Below are 19,976 nucleotides of genomic sequence, written 5' to 3'. Positions count from 1 at the left end.
TGTGTATTTAGGTGGAAATATCATTGAACTACCACAAAAATAAGCACTTCACAAAGCATTCTGTTTCCAACTCATTAAATTACTGACAAATCATTAGCACGTCAGAGCAGCAGTGTGAGGCTGTGACAGGAAGCATTTCTCGGCTGTGAAAGTATCACAGGTGTTTTTAGTTCCACTGGCTCCTTCTCTCTTTTGAGCACAACCAACCTAACAATCAGCACCCTGCTTAACACAGAGTTCATCACACCATCTGCTCACATCTTACCAATGTACCTACAATTAACAAGTGGTGTGACTGACCTACATTTGTATTCCTGATGTGCAGCCGGGGATTCAGGCCACAAAAAGGGCCTTAAAGCTGCTCTTTGGGACTTGCAAAGCCTGTCCCAAAGGGATACTTGATTGAGGCTGTTCATAACCTGTACGGTATTGGAAAATGTTGAAAATACACACTTGTACCTGGAGATCATAGAAAGACTACTGAATAACACATACACCTGTAGGGGCTTATATCATGGCTCCTGAACTAACTCAGCTCATGCTCCTATTCCGAAAGCCAGAGGGAACCATGTAGTTTTGAAAACCAGCTCACAGGACAAAAAGGAGGAGAGTTTCCTTCCTATCACACCTCAATGACAGCCATCCATTACAGCTGCAATACCATTACTCAGAGGTGAGTGAGATGATTGATTAACCTGGCCAGATGACAATAAAGGATTGTGAAAACCTGGAAGGCTTGGGAAAGGGGACACACTCTGCTCAAACAGAGCATTAGTCCTGCTAGGTCAGCTCAGATCTCTGCCAGAAGGCAAGGCCAGATACAGAATACATGACTTCTGTAGCAATGACAAAAAACTTTGCATCTTTAAATGGAACAAGACAAAGAACAAAGGACTCCTCATAAAATATGAGAAATCCCCAGCTTACCTTGATGATGATTTCTGTTTTCCCATCCACATCTTCTGTTTGTTGAAATAACTGGTTCTGATATTGCTGCAAGGAAAAATACACCAGACTTGTCATTTCAAAGCCAGAGTATGACGTGAGGGGTTGAAAAGGGTGCTCTGTATGGAGGGTCCTGACACTAAGCTTGCTTCTGGCAAGCCCAAAACTGCAGGTGAAGAGGAACCTCACTCTGCCCTTACAAGAGAGGGATACTATGCCCTTATGTGGAGACAGATGAAGAAGTCTGTGAGAAAACAGCCTGAGGTCACAAACTGCCAGTTAAGCACAGCATTTACTCAAACCCCACTTTCCCCACTCCATCCAGCCAAGCACTCCTTCTTAAAACAGGTGGCTTAATTGCCACGAGGAAACTGCACCCCAAACACATGAGAGCCTAAAAAGTTAGCACAGGAAACATGAGGAAAATGCCAAGGTAATAGGGGCAAGTGTCATCTTCTTGGGCCAAATTTTGGGTTGAGTCCAGTGATCCTAATCCATTAACAGACAAAAGAGTCTGTAGGGATGAGCTTAGCCCAACAGAATGGATGAGGAAAAAAAACCAGACAAAATTAACACATGCAAGACTTTAGAAACAGCATCAAACATAACCATTATTCCTGCTTTTAATAGAAGCATAAAAGGGCTTTCAAACAGTTTTTTAATTAATCAGTCCTCTGGAGGTGACTTTTAAAGCACGCTTGGGGTGTGTTGCAGATTTACTTCAAACCAGTTCAAGTCCAACCAGGTGCTGCTCCACCTATTGCCTTGCCACGTTCAGCAGCCAATGCTGCTGAGACCGGAGTCCTAAACCAAAGGAATTCAAAATCAATCCCAATTTGATTATGTGCTAACCCCGATTTAAATTTATTAGGAACAGTTAAAAAGTAAGAAAAAAGCCGAAGCCCCACCTTCAGGCAAAGCAGGTTTATCCAGGAGTAGGACCCAACATATAAGGAGATTAAAGGCTTAATTTATAAGTGCCTCTATGACCTGACATCACAGTATTTATTCTCCTGTGAAATCACAACCTTCAAAACCTTTATATTACCATGACACAAATTCAAATTAAAAACTCTAGGGAGATGGAGGAGGCGGCAGGGAAACCTCTTGCTGTAGACTGCAAGGGATGTGATTGGGTTCTGCCATTATTTGACAAATAGCAAGACCAGGCTAATTAGCAAGACAGGACACATGCACAGCATCCCCAGTGCTTCCAGTACTGCATAGGCAAAGTGTGCATCGCGTGTATGGAAATTTCAAAATTACTGCTTTGAAAACCAAAATTGTGTCCAAGCCATAAGCATTCTTGTGAAGACAGGGAATATACTGGCAAGCTTGAGACGTGGCCTCTGGCCTAAGAATCAGTCCTGCTGTGTCTCAGGAAGAAAATGACCTTGATTCTTGAGAGAATCACTAATGTCAGCGAGCACCGGCCCTGGAGAAGCTGGGACTCCACGCCTCGTGCTGCAGCCTCTGCCCTGTGCCACCCCACACACAGGCAGGGAACTGGGCTGGCAGGAAACTGCAGATTCTTCAGGAAAGGTTAAAACAAGGTTTCCACTGTTAAGTGAAAGACAAATGACCCATGTTAAGAGTACTGGCCTAGGAAGACTGCATAATGATTCTAAACTTTTTAGCGAAGAAAGCGGAAATACAGATGCCAAAACATGTGGTGAGCTAGCATTTCAAGCCAGCTTGAAAACCTCTGCGCACAAAATCCCTGCTAGCACCGTTCCCTCTGCAACAGCCTGTACAGAGACAGTGCCAGGGCTGAACATGCTGAATTCCAGTTCTGATAAAGTGCTGCAGCTCCAGAATTAAAACCCTTCCCACCACCAGACTCCACTTCATCCTCTGCAAGTGTGGCTACTCCTGTTCCCCAGGGAGACTGCCAATGAGAAAGACATCAAGAGGAAGTCCAGCCATCACCGTCTTTGTCTGAGCCACAGCAGCTCCTCCACCTCTGCTCTCAGACCCCGAAACCTGCTGATGGAAACCACGCATTTAAACCCCATCCTGCCTCCTTTTTATCTATCCCCATAGTGAGTCCTCTGGCTCTGCACAGACCATGGTGTGAAGAATTCAAGCCATGCACAAACTATGGAGAAGGAAAAAGTGTGATAAGAGCGAGGATCAAGGCAGACACATCCAGATCTCTTACAAAACAGCTGCAGAAGACTGGTAACCTCCAATTCTCAACTGTTTTCATTGCTACTTTGGAGTACACAAGCCATTATTTGCTTAGTAGAGCTACATTTCTTAAATGCCAACCCTTTTTAGGTTAATTTCATACTCTCCAGCCCTGAATTGTTTTAATCTTTCTAAAAAAGAATTCAGATGGTCCAGCTGTTAGCTGATTTAATCTTCCACCTTGTTTTCAAACGGGCTGGGCTCTGAAGGCATCACTGCATTACACAGAGGGCTATTTCAATTAAAACACGCCAGATTTCAATACTTGATTCTTTTAAATTTATACAGAAAAACTGTTTAACACATTTCCTGAATATCTTTATTATCTTCCAGCAATGTCTTCTGGCACAGAATTTGGTGAGTTCATGTATTGTCCCTGTCCTAAAGTTTAGCTGATATAAACGATGGCTTAACGCACACTCAAAAAAATTACATTGCCAAAGCACACAGACCTCTGTGTAAAGCACTTTCTTTAATCCATTCCTTTTGGGCGAGTCCTGCAAATTGTCAAATATCTCTTGCAAGAGACACTGAGCATTTGTTGCCCCACTCACTCTCTTCCTAAATGTTTTTCCCTAAATCAAAAAATGCAGCAAACCCAATGTTCAGATAGTAACCAAAGGATGAGATACAGTCACAAGCTAATTAATAACGATGGTGGAGAACTTTTTCTTAACAGATGCAAGAAGATCTGACAGAGCAGTTGTATATAATGAATCCCCATGCAAAATGCTGACATTCAGAAAAAGCTTACAAATATTTTGATATTTTCATTTTTTGCAATAAGCATGACGCATTCTAGAAGTTAATATAAACACTGAGCTGGAGGATTTATGGTTTGCTTTTCTTTCAGAATGTCATTCCCCAAGACTTCTAAGTAACATAAATGTAACGTACATTTGGTGTTTGCCAATATAAAGCTGTGCGCAGGCTGAGCACCAGGTGCATATGTGCCTATTGTTTACACACGGAAAGCACAAGGCTTATGGCCATCATCGTTTCTTAAACAGTCAGCTTCGTGTCTGGAACTAACTCTGTGACAGCTCTGCTTATTAACTGAGGAGTTCTCATCATCAACAGGCACATGTATATACTGCAGACAGCATATGCAACAGGAAAAGTATTTTTAACCACTTTCTTAGACTCTAGAACAATTTTGTTTCAAAAGAAATTATTGCAAAGGAGACATTTTCATAAATGCTGGAATTGTAGATTTTGGGTTTACAAATTGCCCGTATTTCCAGGACTTACAAGGTTAATTCTTTTTTTACACAGCTTTTTACCCAGCGATCCTACCCCTTTGCAAACTGGTATGCAAGCCCTCTGCGAAGGAAGTGTTTTCCTTGTTTTAAAGAGCAGGCTCTGAGGCCCAGAGAGGCCAAGGACTTACCCGGGGGCATCTACATAACTTGTGGCAAAGACGGAAACAAAATTTAGAAGAGATCCTCAGTCTTGGAATTTGCCTAGCAAACCATGGTCCTTAAACAAATGTACAGAAATTAAAAAGGACAAAGATAGCAACAGAGTGCACGTGAGGACTTCCAAATTACAAAATTATGTGCAAGAAAAGCTCTGTTGGTGAAGCCTGTAGCTCCAGCACTTCGAATCTGACCTATAGTTTCTTCAGAACAGCTAAGAATGTCACCAGACCCCGACACAGGGCTTTACATGGCTGTAACCGTACTAGTAGGGAGGCAGAATGAAAAAACCCCCTATGTCAGAGGGGTGACAGAGTGGACAGGCATTGATATTCCGCTACTGTACAGCCTGATGCCTGAACGCTCAGCACTTCCCAATTCAGCCCCCCAGTTGCTTTTGAGGACTCTGTATCTAGGTATCGCCATGTGTTTGGAACTGCAATTAGGGATCCAATCCTCCTGCAAAATTCAGATTAGACATGCCACCTTAAGGAAGAAACATGACTGTAGATGCTTCTAATTTATGCTGCACTTACAATTTTTTATGGTTCTCCCTTGCTACATTTAGCAGATGCCCTTCCTGCCACAGTTCCTCTCTGATGTTGGCATTTCCACCTTCAAAACAATAGAAGCAAGGGGAATAAAGTACTCCTAAGACTCCTTTGAATAGTCCTGGATAATACCATGAGCAAGCGTGACCAAAATGAACAGTGATGTCCGCTCTTTGACTTCACAGATAAGAACATAAGCGTACAGGCAGCACAAACGCCTCCCCTGCTGAAAAAAAACCTCAGAGCAAAAGCCTGCCTTTCACAGTTCAGAGCTCTGCAAGTCCCACAAGCACTTACCACTGCTCAGTATAGAGTACAACTTCTGGTATTTAAAGCCAAGTCAACCGAACTGCTGCTATATGGGAGCAGACTGGCTCTTCTGTGATATTTAATGAATTCCAAAGCTCATTAAATAATTATAATAAGTGAAACACAATATAGTAAATGATTTGCAGTATACAACAAAGCATGTAAGCTGTGCTTAAAAATTCTTCATGCTTAATTTATTGCTATCTAGGAAGACTGAAACAAAACTAGCATACAAGTGAGTTTTCTTATGTGTTTGCTGTTCTTGCCACTTCTCTACTCTGCTTAAACTTGGCGCCACTTCAGCCTTCCTCTGAAGGGCAGGTAAAGACAGTGCTGTCCCAAGTGCCCTGTCTTGCTCTTCTGTCGGAAGGCAGAGGCCATCTCCCTCTTTCACAGGGGTGACAGAGGGATATGGTCAGGTATACGAACAGTTACAAGATCAGAAGTGCTTGAACTCAACATCCTCAAGAGCTGGGACACTGAACTGTGGGAATAGCTCTGCACCGCTGTGAAAACTAAAGATATGTATTAGTTACACTCATGGCAATGAAGTTTGTGTATCCAGTTGGGAACCAGCCTGCTCCCAAGAGATTTCTTTAATCCTGCTATGTATTAAGTCACCCTTCCAGGAATTGCGAAGTCTACAGCTCTATTATAATTTAATCTGTTGTACAGCCTTTGCTCAGCAGCTCTGATACAATGACACAACCTTTCACTTCTAAATACCTAGGAACATACTGCTGCACAGAAATTCTTCAAATTGGTGGCTCTCCTACGGAGAAGCATCCACACTGCTGCCTTCACTGTCTCCACTCGTGCAAATGGAGGTGGCGAGAAGGTTCCCCCAGTTTGTTAGCCCTTGGAAGTTCTGTTAGCGTAACAAACACAAAGTAGTGATGAAGCACCTATTTCCTTTGTATTAAATTCATCCAGCAAAAATCAACAACCACCAAGGTAGGAAGACACCTCTTTCTCCCTCTCACATACCTTAACTGTCAAAAAAAGCAGTTTGACCACACGCATACTCAGAGTGGGAAAGAGACTTGCACTAGAAATTGGGAAAACATTCATGAAATCAGAAAAGCACCTTTGACCAACACAAATGCAGACAGCCAATTACTTGACATTTATTGTAATTGTGTAATTGCTCCCAATGCCAGCCCTGTACCCAGAAACCCAGAGTTTTTTCCAAAAATGGAATTCACTAGAAGGAATTCGGAAATAGCTATCTGCAGTATCATCCAGATGGTTCCAGAAGCTAGCACACAGCAGCTAGCTTGAGAATTGTTATTTGGATATTAAAAAAATAGCACCATAAGCAAGTGTTTTTATCAAAATACAAAAACTGTTGAGGTACCCATTACACAGTAAGAATGGTAAGACACACGAGTTGTGTAACTGGGGATTTGGTAGTTAGTGGGAAAGGGACATCCTCTGGAAACAAACACGTGCTCATCCTTGCCCTGTAAAGCCAGCACTTTAATCAATACACAGGAGTGAATTTAACCCCCATTCCCGGGGCAAGAAGAAACTAGAATTACACTGAAGTGAGCTGGATGTGGATCAGAGGGTGAGGGGAATGGACTCTGAACAACCATTCCATAAACCACTGTAAGGATAAACAGAAGGGAAGACAGCACATAAACTGGAAAAAGAGCAGAAAGCGAAGTTAAACAAAGTCAGATGTTCATCTCTAAACTGTGTCAAAGCTTCCAAGTTTTCGGTATCCCATGCTATACACAGCTTTTTAGCAGCAGACAGCCCAAACCTGGACAGCAGCATGAATACCCATTCTGCCCAAGTGGAAGGCAGGGAAGAATTAGACTCTCAACATATCACACACCTGCACATCAAGGATGCAGCGTACAGAAGAGTTTAGCAGAGACAACGTGGCAAAGAATATCAAAGACGCTGCAAGGACTGTCATAGGGGTTCTCAGTTCTCAGCAAAGTCTTCCCACACACATTTCTTCAAGGTCTCTTGCTGCACACTCGTGCCTATGAATTCAGTGGAAAGCTGACGTTAGCAATAACGCCAATGGCAACAGCAGATAGTGTGGTGTACAGGAAGGGAGTTCATCAGCTAATGACAATGACACCAGTTTCACAGAACATTGCCCCCCACCTCTCTCCCTCAAGTCCACACCAGCAGCTGTGGATCAGGGGGAGAAGGGGATCGCATTCAGCAGTGCATGGAGCCAGATTCAGGGTGCATGCATGAGCTGGTGTTAAGAAGAATCCAGGGTCCCTACCATGCATCAATTAAAGAGAAGAAAAGCAGGGAGAACAGGGCAGTCCTTGTAGATAATCCCTTACAGAGGAGAAAAGGGCCACTGGGTACAAGCCAATACTCCTGTAAAGCCAGTCGGCCTTGCAGCCTTACCACAGGACTCATGCGAGATCAGCTTTGCTTGCACAATGCCCAGCAAGACACTTCTAAATTTTACTGCTTATCTTCCCCATAAACTCTATGGCTTGCTGTTCTTTTTATCCCTCTGCCTCTTCGGGCCATCGAAAGCCTCTTTGATAACCCTGCTCACTTGACATAAAGAAAGCAGCCACCGCACGGCCGAACGCTCACCATCTTTCCTATACCAGGATTCAGTGCCCATGTCTCAGAAATTTAAGGATGGCTGATGGGACAGCTCAGGACTCGTAACACCAAATAGTTTGTATTACTAGCCTGCTACCCACAGCTCTTGGAATCCCAGAGCACTCTATTCCTTTCCCCACGATATGAGTAACTCGGAAAAATTTCTCTTGGTAATACTGCTATCAAGACATTGAGAAACAATTTCTAAGGGCTACCACTGTTACAGCCAGTGACAACCAGTGAGGTACTCCTCTGTTCATCACTCAGCCAAAAAGATGCCTTTGGCTAAGTCTTCTCACCTCCTCTAGCATAATTACCTCTTTCCTCTCCACATCAGCTTGAATTTTTGCTTGTGTGACAGCAGCCTCACGGAAGGAGGAGCTGGCCTGTTTGGCCTGTTCAATGAGAGTCTTCAGCTGCTGGGCGGTATTGAGCAATGAATTGACCATCTCTTCCAAGTACAGCCAGCTCCGCTGCTCCGTCACTTCCAGCCCATTCACCACCGAAGGGGATATGGCTTTGGTAGGGGTTGTGGGGGGCACCGCCAGGGCAGGGAGCGAGGTTAACACTGAATATAAAGAAAGAAAAAGAAAATGTATAGAATTAGGGCATTTCATTTCCATAAAGTGGGGGGGTTGTTTTTTTTTTTTTTTGTTGTGTTGTTTGGTTGCCTTTTTTTTACATAGCGTCTTTAAATAGCGTTTTAAAATAGCAAACATTTCCAATCCAGCTAAGTTTTTGCTAAACAGATCTACCTTCTGTGACCCGAAGTGCACAGAATTGGCCTGTGCAGAACAAGCCCTTGGGGCACTCTCAAACCCAGAGGATAGAACATGTACTCCTGACCCTATTGTTTACTGGGGAAGGAATTAACACCTCCTAGCACTTCTGCAGATAGGCACAATTATACAGTGAAAGCAGCATTCCCAGGGACTGCACTATCATTACAATGTTCCACTTAATGTTTTCCCTTAACTATGGCTAAGTAAAGTTATAAGAAGTCATTCAGTGACCCAATACCTTTCTGAAATACCCTGATGTCACTATACAGGTGTCAATTCTGAGGCTGCAAAACTACAAAAAACAGGCACCGATCCACACCACACTCCCCTGCATTTCCCGAATTCTGATCTTAACCATAACCCTGGCCCAAGACTGGAATAAAACCAAGACATTTATCATCACCTCAAAATTACATGTATTACAAACAGGCACTTTCCAGCTGGGTAGCCCTTTAAAAAACCCCTCAGTAACTGTAATTTCTTCAGACCCCTTCATCCTGGATCCTACCCATAAAACGAACTGTGGCCATAAAACACACACATACCACACTGAAACACCAAAAATTTTAACAAAAGGTATTCACGACTATATGTATCTGTTTCAAACATCCTCGGTAGTCTGAACAGCAATGCTCATTGCAGTTCTGAAACCTTGCCTTGCCTAATCCCAAAGGTGAGAGTGAATGTACAGTCCAGATGGAAGCTTTAGTTTCAGACACTACATCTCCTGACATTTGCTTTACATTGACTGTGTTGAACTGTTTTCAAGAAAGAAATTTCTTGTCTATGGCCCTTTCATCCAGAATCCTAACTACAACTCTTCAGTCTTCCATAAACTAGAGTGCAAAAGGTATGAAACAAAATACAACATGGAAGCCCAGTAAAACTTCTAAACATACTCCAGGGGACATTAAAAGATGAAAAAACCCTCCAATTACTGAGGTTTTGCAGCCTTTACTTTTTCATATCCTAACCATAACCTTAACAGTAACTGCAGTTTGTAGGAAGCCACCAGAACACAGCTAAACTCCTATTCTGGTAATCTAATCACACTCTTCTTGAACTTACCTCCAGCCCCCTCAATTTGTCGGGGCTCTGCAGTCCTCCCTTTCCCAAAACCTGTGTTAGCAAATTGAAGTCCTAGAAAACGAACGTCTGTCTGAGCCTTACCTTTGCAAACTTTTCAAAAAAACAAGTTATTGTGTCACTAAAACATCTACTTTTCACAACACTAGGCTTGCATATACACTGTGAGACCACAATGTGAGGAAATTAAATCTCGATCCAGGAACTTAACAACACACAGTGTAAGCTCACCACAGGCAACATTTCCAGGAACAAATGTTATCTGGCTTTACTGGCCTTACTTTTTCCAAAATTTAACTCTAACTCTAGCAATAAATACTCGCCATCTGCCATAGAATTAAGTCCAAGTCATTCATATCTACCAACAGCTGACCTCTAAATTCCTCACTAAATTGTTTACTAGAAAAAAAGAGGGCACCACCAACTTTGGGGCTGTGCAGTCTTATCATCCCAAGATCTATTAATAGTCTATTTCAGGATTTTTCCTCACATCTTTAGGTAGGAGTTTCAGAATGATTCATCACACAAAAAAGCAGTAAGTACTGCAGGCTGAGAAACCACTTCCTCCCTGCATAGTTCTGCATTATCAGAGGAAGAGCTGTTAGTATTCCAGGCACCAAAAGGCAATTAGCTTCCTTGATTTTTAAACAGTGAGTGACACGTTCATTTAAAAAACCCAGGACCATCCCAACTGATGGATGCTATGGCCCTCAGAGAAGCATTGGGGAATGTAACTTCAGAAGCACTGAGCCATTTAAATCCCGTTCGCATCCGGCCGGTGTGTGCTTTCCTTTTAGAAGCATTACTCTTAACACCTCTTGCGCCTCTACCAGGCAGCTTGTCCTCCAGCTCCCCCACTGCTGATGCTACCGAAAATAATGCACTAACACTGTTCTTGAGCATCTGCTGCATTATGAGAGAGTGCCCTGCAAACAGCTGGCACTGCTGGGTATTGACCATTGTTTTCATTAAAATGGGCCATTATTGGAGCCAGATTCTCTTCCTTGAAACCAGAATTAAGAAATTTACTAAGCGGGAAGTTCTTGAACAAAACAAACCAAAACATACAGGTCTCAAAGGCACTTTATTCTAGATTACTTTATTATCAGTCTCCTATCACAATCCGTTTTGGATGTCATCACAGATATTGGCATGCTGGTCTGTCTAAGGTGGCTCCAAAATGCAAGGCAGAAACAAGCCTCAACCCTCTCTCACTGAAGGATGGGGACACAGAATAGCAAACTGCAAAGCCTAGTTAAAGACATAGAACAGTAGACACCCCATTCAGGAAAAAATTCTTCTTGACTACACTTCAAATGGTACTTCAAATTCAACTGTAAATACTGTTCTGAAAAAAATCAGCTGTAAATACTTCCCTGCACAGCACCACGCCAACACACTTTCCTGTATCAGGCTGCAATTCCAGCATTCCACCCACAGTGAACCTCTCCTTAGTAAAGCACCAGCAGATAAACAAGACTTTTGCAAGACTGCACTGAATACTGAGTATCTTCCAAGAAAGCAACTACCTTAAGTGTATTAACACCTTAACCCTTTTCAAGTCATATCTGGTAGTTTTTCATGCAAGCAGCAAAAGCTAAAAGAATCCAGCACAGATCTGGAGATAGAGATCAAGTCTCAAAACCCACGGTACTGCAGATCCCTGTGTGTTAGATGTGCAACCTTTTCTGACAGCATTGCAAGTTCACCATACAGGTAAAATGGACATTTTACACTCAACAGCCCTTAATTAAAATAGTAATTTCAATCAATTGCACATGACTGGTGTAGAACTATTTGCACTTAGATATGGGTAAGAGATAAACCAGTCTCTTATCAGTAGCTGTTTGCAGAAAAGCCTTTCCCACTGCTACGTTTCCAGCACAATATTTATCCCAGCATGGCATTTGATAACTTATCTAATGGGAATTACTTCCAATTCCTCATTTTAGCATAGGTATATCAGTCAAGAGAAAGTATTCACTGGTGAAAAAAAATAATCAATGTTTAATTAGTAACATCATGATCTGACTAAGGCTTAAAACCAACAACAAGATTTCATTCTGGACAGAGCAGGAATGCACTGTGCTGCTCTGAATAAGTAAATAAAAGGTCATACAGAGGGGAGAACACAGGCTTTAAAAAAGAAAGACTTCAGACTGCACAAAGGAATACAACATGTTTACATGCTCTTTTCTTGATGTCTGAGAGAACAGTAACAGGGATCACAACTTGCCTGTCTTATAGCTCCTCTGCGTCAGCGAGATCAGTAAGTATCAGAGTAACTTCACAGAATCATAGAAACTGGAGAAGTAAAAGGCCTATAAATCGCCTAATCCATCAGCCAGCCAGTGGCAAACTATTCCCTGCTTTATCTCTTGTCCAGGCTCGATAAAAACACATAAAGCAAGAGCAACACTCCAAGTCTGCAATTCCAGTTTCTTCCACACTTCCCTTTTCTATCGGTACCAGCAACAGTCAAATAGCATTGTAGTTCACTTAATTTATCAGTCAGCTCTACAAATGAAAGGTCATTAAGTTTATGTAATATAATTACATTTGAAGAGATATTTGATAATCAGTTTAACCTGTCCTATCAAACACTGAAGGGCTGATTTGTATTTGTCATTTTTCATACCATCTTCTTTTTTTAACCACCGCAGGGCAGGCTCTCACTGCCACTTCTTAACCAGCACCTATCATTCCAGCACAAATGTCGGTGTTAAGGGATGGAAAACTGACATTGGATGCGAGAGCAGCACACCAAACCTGCCCAAAACTGCCTGCAGCATGTATCAGTGGATTCACAAAGAGATGTGGGAATTTTTAGAAAACCTTCTGTGACATAATTTTAAAGGGGATGGTCTCCTCAGATCAAAAACTAAATAAATGTTTAGCCACAGTGCCCAAGCGGTGACAAAAGCCTTGAAGCAAAAGCATTAGGAAAGGCAGGGGACTGCAAGATGATTTAGGAAGCAGGATCACAACAGCCTCCTCTGGCAGAAATAAAAATTCTCAATAAGAGAGTGAAAAACTTTCTGCAGAGTGGAAAATCTGCTTGCCCAAATCTTAATGACCACAAAACTTGTAAGCAAAACAGTGCAAAGTTTATTTTTCTGCCTCAGTCTTTACCTTTGCTGAGAAAAAAGATTAGAGACTAAATTCAAGCACTGCTAGCTGTGCCTCACATGACGGACATAAAACATACCAATTTTGGGATGAGATGTTGGCAGTGCAGCTTCAGGAAAAGGTGAAATCTGACAGTTGTCCTGGTAACTTGGATAGTGAGGTTCTGGGTGATTCACCCGGCAAGGCTGCTGGACATTGGTATCTTGAACTGCAGAAGAATAACAGCATTATGAATCACTGTATAACACAGCTGTCAGGCATTTCTTATGCTTCTTTCACCCATTTTTTTTTTTACTTTTTATACAAAGTCCTACAGTCTATGATAATTCCAGGTGTTGCAAATGAGAAACAGTAGCATGATCTTACACAGTTAGCAAGCAAGGCAACCTTGTACTGATTTCGTCTCTCTCTGCTTTAACTTTCAAAGGCAAAGGTTACTGCTGGCTTCCCTCCTGTATACCTATATATTTACAACAATCACAGGACTCCAGACTACAGTTCTCAGAGCAGGACAGTTCCCTCAGCAGAGCTCACAACCCCATGTATGAATTAAACAGAAAGAACTGAAAAATATGTCATGCATTTATATTTTCTTTGATTTATTCTGGCATTTTTCAGCATTTATTCAGCACTTTTCACTTAGTTTCAACACTTGGCTAGTTTTCTTTTTCTTGGTAGTATTCTAGGACAAAGGAGGAGTGAAAAAAATGGCAGAGATGACCATAAAACCCTAGGAATCAGCAGAGGTTGTACATTAGCAGCTGCAACATCTGGACAAAACTTCTAACTTCTTTTGTGCAACTGGTAAGATTTCAAGCTGCTGAAATCATTTCAAAGGAAGGACAGCAGGTTACACATAGCCTCTCTGTAAGCTCTTGAGAAAGAAATCCTTCATGCAGTATTCAAAATGCTTCTTTCTATAGCAGTGGGTGTCCAAACCTTTTTTCCTCCTTCTCACAGATGTCTAGCAGATATACACCTGAACTCTTACCAGTGGCTCCAGTGAAAACATCACCCTGGGACGGACTTTCCGAGATAATTGCTGTGGCTTCCACTGTCGATGTACGGTCAAATGTCAGAGCACCGGAGGTAGTGATCTGTCCAGAAGGAGTCACGGTGACTGGAAATATTAGAAGTACTTTCATAATTAACACTCAGCGCGGAGCCCTTGGTTGTTTAGCTGTTGATACCCCTGTTCTGAATCATCTGACGTCAGAGAACTCACAGATCAGTAAATGGCCTTTGATAATCCAAGTTTGGATCATGCCTATGACCAACACAATTGGAAATGGGAATAAAAGTCCCATTTGGCTTCCAAAGGCACTGCTGCCCTCCTGCAGGCCTCTGTTTATTCTCTGGGTGTATGAGGCCAGAATGTTCACTTACAACATACTGCCTCCCAAATCACCACCTTTTCAATTATTATATGAGCAATAACTTAACACCTGCCATAAAGGTTCAGTGGGGCCACAAAACCCATCAGTTTCTGGCTGATCCTAATTTATTATGACTTTAGCAAGGGTGGTTCTTACTACTTAAATCAACATAAAAAATCTGTGGATTGCAACTAATTCTATGGCAGTTTGGTTAGCTGGACAATTTTAGCTGTCTATCTACACAGAGTGATAGATTGATTGGCCAATGCAAGGAACAAGTCACAAAATCCTTTTGGATTAATATACTTGAGTGGCTCCAAAATATTTAAAACCCTTTTTTAAACAGGATTCATTGATTTGGCACCATTAACTGGTAATGGGCTGATTCTGTGGCACACTGCTCAGCCAGAAGGTTCTTTTCACAAGCAATAATTCAATTTTAAGACACTGAGGCTACAGATTCGTGTCTGGTGAAATATGTGGCTACTACCAAAACAAGAGGTCCTCCTCTCTCCCGATGCCAGCATGAGCAAACATACCACCTCACAGTACCTCACATTAACTAACCAATGAAGATTAAACCTCTTTGAGGGATAAAAAACCCCCCAGAACTCTATAGAATCCTTGCGTTTCTCTTCCTGCTGCTGCTGCTGGTAATCTAATCTTACTTTTGGCTGTTCTTTTTTGGATTTCTGTTGCTTCCTCCTCAATTCACTTTGTAATGTTACCATCCAGATGATGCTAGTGTGATGAGAGCAGGAGGACACATGAATGTGATGGGAACGTGTGAGCTGGATAAGCTTGCTAATTAATTTCTGTCCTCACACAGATGGTTTGACGATCAAAAACAGTAAGTAACAAAGCGTGTCCTGAATGTTAGAGAGGAATTTGCAGATGAAAGCATCACTTTCTGCCTCTTTCATTAACAACTTTCAGGCTCTGGATTTCATTCCAGCTGCTTAGAGCCTACTTTTCTATGTATTTCAAGAAATAGCACAAATGTTACTCCATAGCCCCCACCAGCTTCTAAAGGACAAAAATCAAGCTCAGGGGATGGCATGGAGATTTCTGGCAGAGCAGAGAAGGGCCAGCCTTCTCCTCAACCTAATTTTAAAAGCAGGCAATTTCTCAATTGTCATTTGTGAAAAACCTACTTGAAACCCACTACAGATCACAGCCAGGACTCCACAACTTCCCCTGCGATGCCAGGCTGAGAGAGCAGGTAGAGGAGGGAAATATAATCCAGACCTCTCTCAGAACAAAATAGGAACCCTACTGCTCACTGCAAAAGGATGTTAGGATGCTTAAAACTGAGTCTCCTGGAGGTCTTGAGTTGCACTTTTTCCTACTCAGCTTGCAGTTGCAATGTGGCAACACTGTGCTAGTTTCTACAAAATAGGAAGTGAAAACAGCTAAAGATGCTAAGCCAATAAAACTATCCAGTGAAAAGGAAGTGGCAAAAAAATACGACATTTTCCTCAGTTGGCTAGTTCCAAGGGGCCACTGATAGACATAAAACATCTAGTGTGGCAATTCTTCATCAAAAAAGGGAAGCAATTTTTACCAAAGAACCTACATGTAGTAGCAGCTGTGGCAGGAAGCAGAGTGATGTTTTTGGGGCAATCCTTCTTCACTGGAGTTGCAGGCATTTCATTTTCTTTTTTCCGCCTTTTATATGGTACAAAGAGTCGTACAGGACCACTCTAGGCAAAACACATACCAAAAAAAAGAGAAAGAAAAAAGGAAAAGGCATTAGCTGAGGCATCTCTTTGGGACTTTGGGTTTACTTCTCATCTTTCCAGATGCAGCTAAGGTCAAGCAGCATGTATTCCCACACAAGATGTGTGTATGCAACAATTAACCAAAAAGCTTCTACTCCTCCAGACCAAAACAGCTCTGTGAAAAAAAAATTATGCTCAGCTCCCTCCAGTTGAAGAGGTACAGATTCAGCATCTTCCCACTATTATTTCAGGAGCAGAACTGGTCAAATAATTGACTGCCGGCCAAAGTGGCGGAAGAAAATAGAACAAGAGTGAGGAGAAGACAGGAAACGGTTACTTTCAGGTCTAGGAAACAAGCAAATCATCCAGTTCATAGCAGAAAAGAAATGCAAACCGTGACTTCAAGTCAAGCTAAAGACTTCTGACTTTCAGGACTTTAACCTCATTGTTGAAACAAACAAACAACAAAGCAAAACCCAAACGAACCAACCAACCAAAAAACCCAAGCAGTTTAATATGAAAATATGAATCCAACACAGAGTATTACATTACTTCCTTACAAAAACATTTTTCCAGCTCAAAAAATTGTGAAATTTTAGTTAAAAAAAATCACAAATAGCTTTGACATCTCCAAAAGGCATTTTACATAAATATATTCCTTAGATAAGAAAAAAAAGAAGAAACAAAAGCATTAACTATCTCACAGTTTTACTGAGGCTGCTGTGTAATAGTGCTACCCATTCCTTATCTTCTTTCTTTATGAAGCATGGACAAAGTACGCTGCAACTACAGTACTCGGGAACATTTCTAGGACACTTAAGACCTGCTCGCAAATGGCTGTGGCAGCTTGACCGATTGTTTGTAAACTAACAGATATAAATCCTACAACTCACCAGAGTCATGTCATCACAGCAGGCAGCACAAGTACAAGAGGCAGCATGAGGATTTAAAATCCCATCCTGAAATTAGAAGATTACTAGTTCAGCATTAGACACCAAAACCACCAAGAGCACAACTGCACTCTGCTAAAAGACTCAGACAGCTCCCAAGAAACGTACCCATTCCCTCCTAGGGACCCTATGCAATAACAGAGAGGCCAGCTCCTCTACATCATGGCGATGGGGTGAGCAGATGGGAAGACAGTGAAGTAAGAACAAACAATTCTCAAAACAAAAGGCAAGAATATGTGAATTTGAGACTTTGTAAACTTTCTGCCCAAGCAGAAATCAACCATAATGGCAATGCCAAATTCTCCATGAGACTCCTGGACACTGCAGGAAGTAAAGGACCCAAAGCAATCCTCAGTAAATGGTGCAAGTGAAGAATATGTTTGTCAGGCAAACAGAATTAAGCAGATCGGGATATTGGATTACAGTATCATGGGTGAGAGCTCACATCTCAATTTCTGCAATACAGCTCAAGGCTGGACTTCATCATGCATAAATCGCTTTTCAAGTATAAGCAAGATTTGTATCGTGCTATTTGAAAACACATCTAGAAAAATTCCTCTCACATCACTGATTCTCAACCAAATCAAAATGTTGCTTCCGAGTTGCCCCACAGCACCATCACACATCACTCTGCAGAGGCAGCACGCATGGCTTGGACTGCAGCGCTGGGCAGACTCTGTCCAGACTCTACCTGTCCCTTCCAGCAGAAAGGAGGAAGCAAACTTAACCTTACGTGAATAAGGCACTGCAGTGGCCTCCCAGCATAGCGGATGCTCCTCTTCCAGTCTTTGCTGCTGGCTCGTCCCGCCATAGCTTCAAATTCAGTGGGGCTGTACCAGTTGTCCCCTTGCTTAATGCACCTACCACGGCCTCCTGAAATAAAACAGAAGAAAGACATTGTTAGCAAAGGTTAAGAATCATCTTGCCACTTTCCCAAAGAAGTAAATACTGAAACTGCTGGACAAAATAGCAGTTAATCTATAGCAATCACCAGATATGCCCATCTGCTACTTCTCATCACCCTAGGATAACATGCCTGTGTTTTGGCTGTGACAATGACGGTGCATGTTTGGAGAGCTCCAACTTTGGGCCTCACCAATGCATCAAAAGGCTAGAATTACTCATCCACGAGAAGGATAAGTCTTTCTTGGATAAACATGAATTTAAGCTCTTCCTTAATTTGCACTTAAATTTCTAATCTTTCTGGTCACAAAGAAAACAGTCTATCCATGAAGCAACCCCTGTGCTGTGCAGTCAGGCTTGCTGACAGACAATTTCTGCTGCTGCTTCTTCAGTTTTCCCACAGAGATAAAAGAGAAGAGGAGGGGCTAAGGCAGCTGAGGAGTCCCATTAGAAGACAAGCGCTCTATTTTCTGTTCCAGCAGGGATTCTGTAGAGCTTCATAGAAACACCGGTCTACTTCTGAGACAAAAAGAATGTTAGAGAGGTCCACCTATTACCAGGGAGACTCACTACACAGCAGCCTGTATCTTCACAAATTTAAGAAAAAAAAAAAGTTCGAAAGCCTCTGAAGAAAGAGCAAAACAGAAAAGAACAATAATATCAAAAGAGACTAGGCTGGCTAGGAAACTGTCTTTTTCTCCCTCACAATCGGCCCTTAAAAGTAGCCTGATTAAAAGAAGAGTGCACCAAGTAAAGAAGGATCCGTCACACTTCCTCACCCAAGAAGGTTGTTGTTACCTGAGCCAAGTCTGTTTTTATAGAGAATGCCACTGATATTCCGGCATCTCACCGGGAGCTCGTTCTCATACACAGACGGGTCCCAGTTATACTTGGTTCCAGTTTTTTCTTGGACGGATGTTAAAGGGGTAGGAGGAGATTGCGGTCCTTTGGAAAAAAGAGAAGAAAGGTGACAGCAACTAAAAAGCACACTGGCTATACCTTCACATGCTCAGCTCGGCTAGGGCAACAGTGTCAAGTGGTTAAGTGAAGCAGCTGACACCTCTCCACAGCAATGTGAGTTACACGGTGCACCACAAAAAATTCAACTTGAACGTTCTGAAAATGACTGAAAATAAAGCAAACTGCATCTTAGGCAACACGATCTAACAGCGCATTAAGCGCTGAGGTTGTAACCTGCAGTGGTGTAAGCAGCTGGTTGGATCTTCCCCTTCCCTGAGCCCGATCCTGTAACGTGTTTTGGACCGCTGAAGATTTGCCATGCCACCTTGTGGGCAGAAAGGAAACTGCCAAGCAGCCGTGAACAAAACTTGGCAATAAAGACACCAGCTATTGTGACACTTAAATATCGGCAAGCGGCCTGAATGGAGATAAAACTATATTCAAGGACCCTTTAAAAAGAACCCACATGCAGAATTAGAAGACTCATATTTTTATTATCGATATTAAAATGATCCATCTGCCTTTGGGGGTAGGATAGGTGTAGAAAGGCACGCGACAGCCCAGCTGCAGGGCAAGATTTTTCAAGAAGCTTATTTGCAAGGGTTAGGGCAAAGAATTAGAAAATTAAATATATTTCTGACCAAAAAAAAACAACGAAAAAGCAAGTATTCTTCTACTCCCAACAAATACAAGAAGTACCATGTGAAGAGGGGACAAACGATCTTTATAAGGCAACTGCATAATATTATGCACATAATGTTTTTTAATCCTAGCAACACAATTAAAATGGAGAAAAAGCAACCCCTCAGGGAGAATGACACTTCAAAAACAGATTGCCTTATACCTGGTGTGAGAGGTGCTGATGGCCCCTTCAACCCTGTGGTTTCTACAATGCTGCCGTCTGTGTGAACCACAATGAGAGTGGCTTTTTCAGTATTCAAGCTGTCCCCAATTTGGAGGGCCGTTCTCCCAGACTATAGAAGAAATAAAGAGTTTGAATTGATTTGAGTTAAAATACCACCATATTTTAGTGTTCCCCCAAATCTTCTCAAAGGCACCCTAAA

The 19,976-nt window shown here is 42.2% G+C and overlaps 1 protein-coding gene across 7 annotated transcripts in view; it reads right to left on the bottom strand.

Moving 5' to 3' along the window:
* The window catches only part of DEAF1 (DEAF1 transcription factor), a 33,499-nt gene that overhangs the window by 11,673 nt on the left and 1,850 nt on the right, over positions 1-19,976 (bottom strand). For 5 of the 7 annotated variants that reach the window (XR_007508579.1, XR_007508580.1, XM_049821283.1 and 2 more), the window contains exons 3-11: positions 19,757-19,886; positions 18,751-18,897; positions 17,783-17,922; positions 16,993-17,058; positions 15,955-16,081; positions 13,994-14,122; positions 13,082-13,210; positions 8,323-8,573; positions 928-993 (exon numbers count right to left, since the gene is read on the bottom strand). Coding sequence is in view for 4 of the 7 variants with exons in the window: in XM_049821283.1 (XP_049677240.1) it covers positions 928-993; positions 8,323-8,573; positions 13,082-13,210; positions 13,994-14,122; positions 15,955-16,081; positions 16,993-17,058; positions 17,783-17,922; positions 18,751-18,897; positions 19,757-19,886 (1,185 nt within the window). In the remaining 3 variants the exon portion in view is untranslated. Of the gene's footprint in view, positions 1-927; positions 994-5,569; positions 7,411-8,322; positions 8,574-13,081; positions 13,211-13,993; positions 14,123-15,954; positions 16,082-16,992; positions 17,059-17,782; positions 17,923-18,750; positions 18,898-19,756; positions 19,887-19,976 lie in introns of those variants that run through there. The other 2 variants (XR_007508581.1, XM_049821286.1) reach the window with 2 other exon arrangements.

This window comes from Accipiter gentilis, chromosome 17, assembly GCF_929443795.1.
Source record: "Accipiter gentilis chromosome 17, bAccGen1.1, whole genome shotgun sequence".
In the NCBI taxonomy this organism is placed as follows: Eukaryota; Metazoa; Chordata; class Aves; order Accipitriformes; family Accipitridae; genus Astur; species Astur gentilis.
The sequence above is the reverse complement of the archived record's forward strand: the minus strand, read 5'-3'. Positions and strand labels throughout refer to the sequence as shown.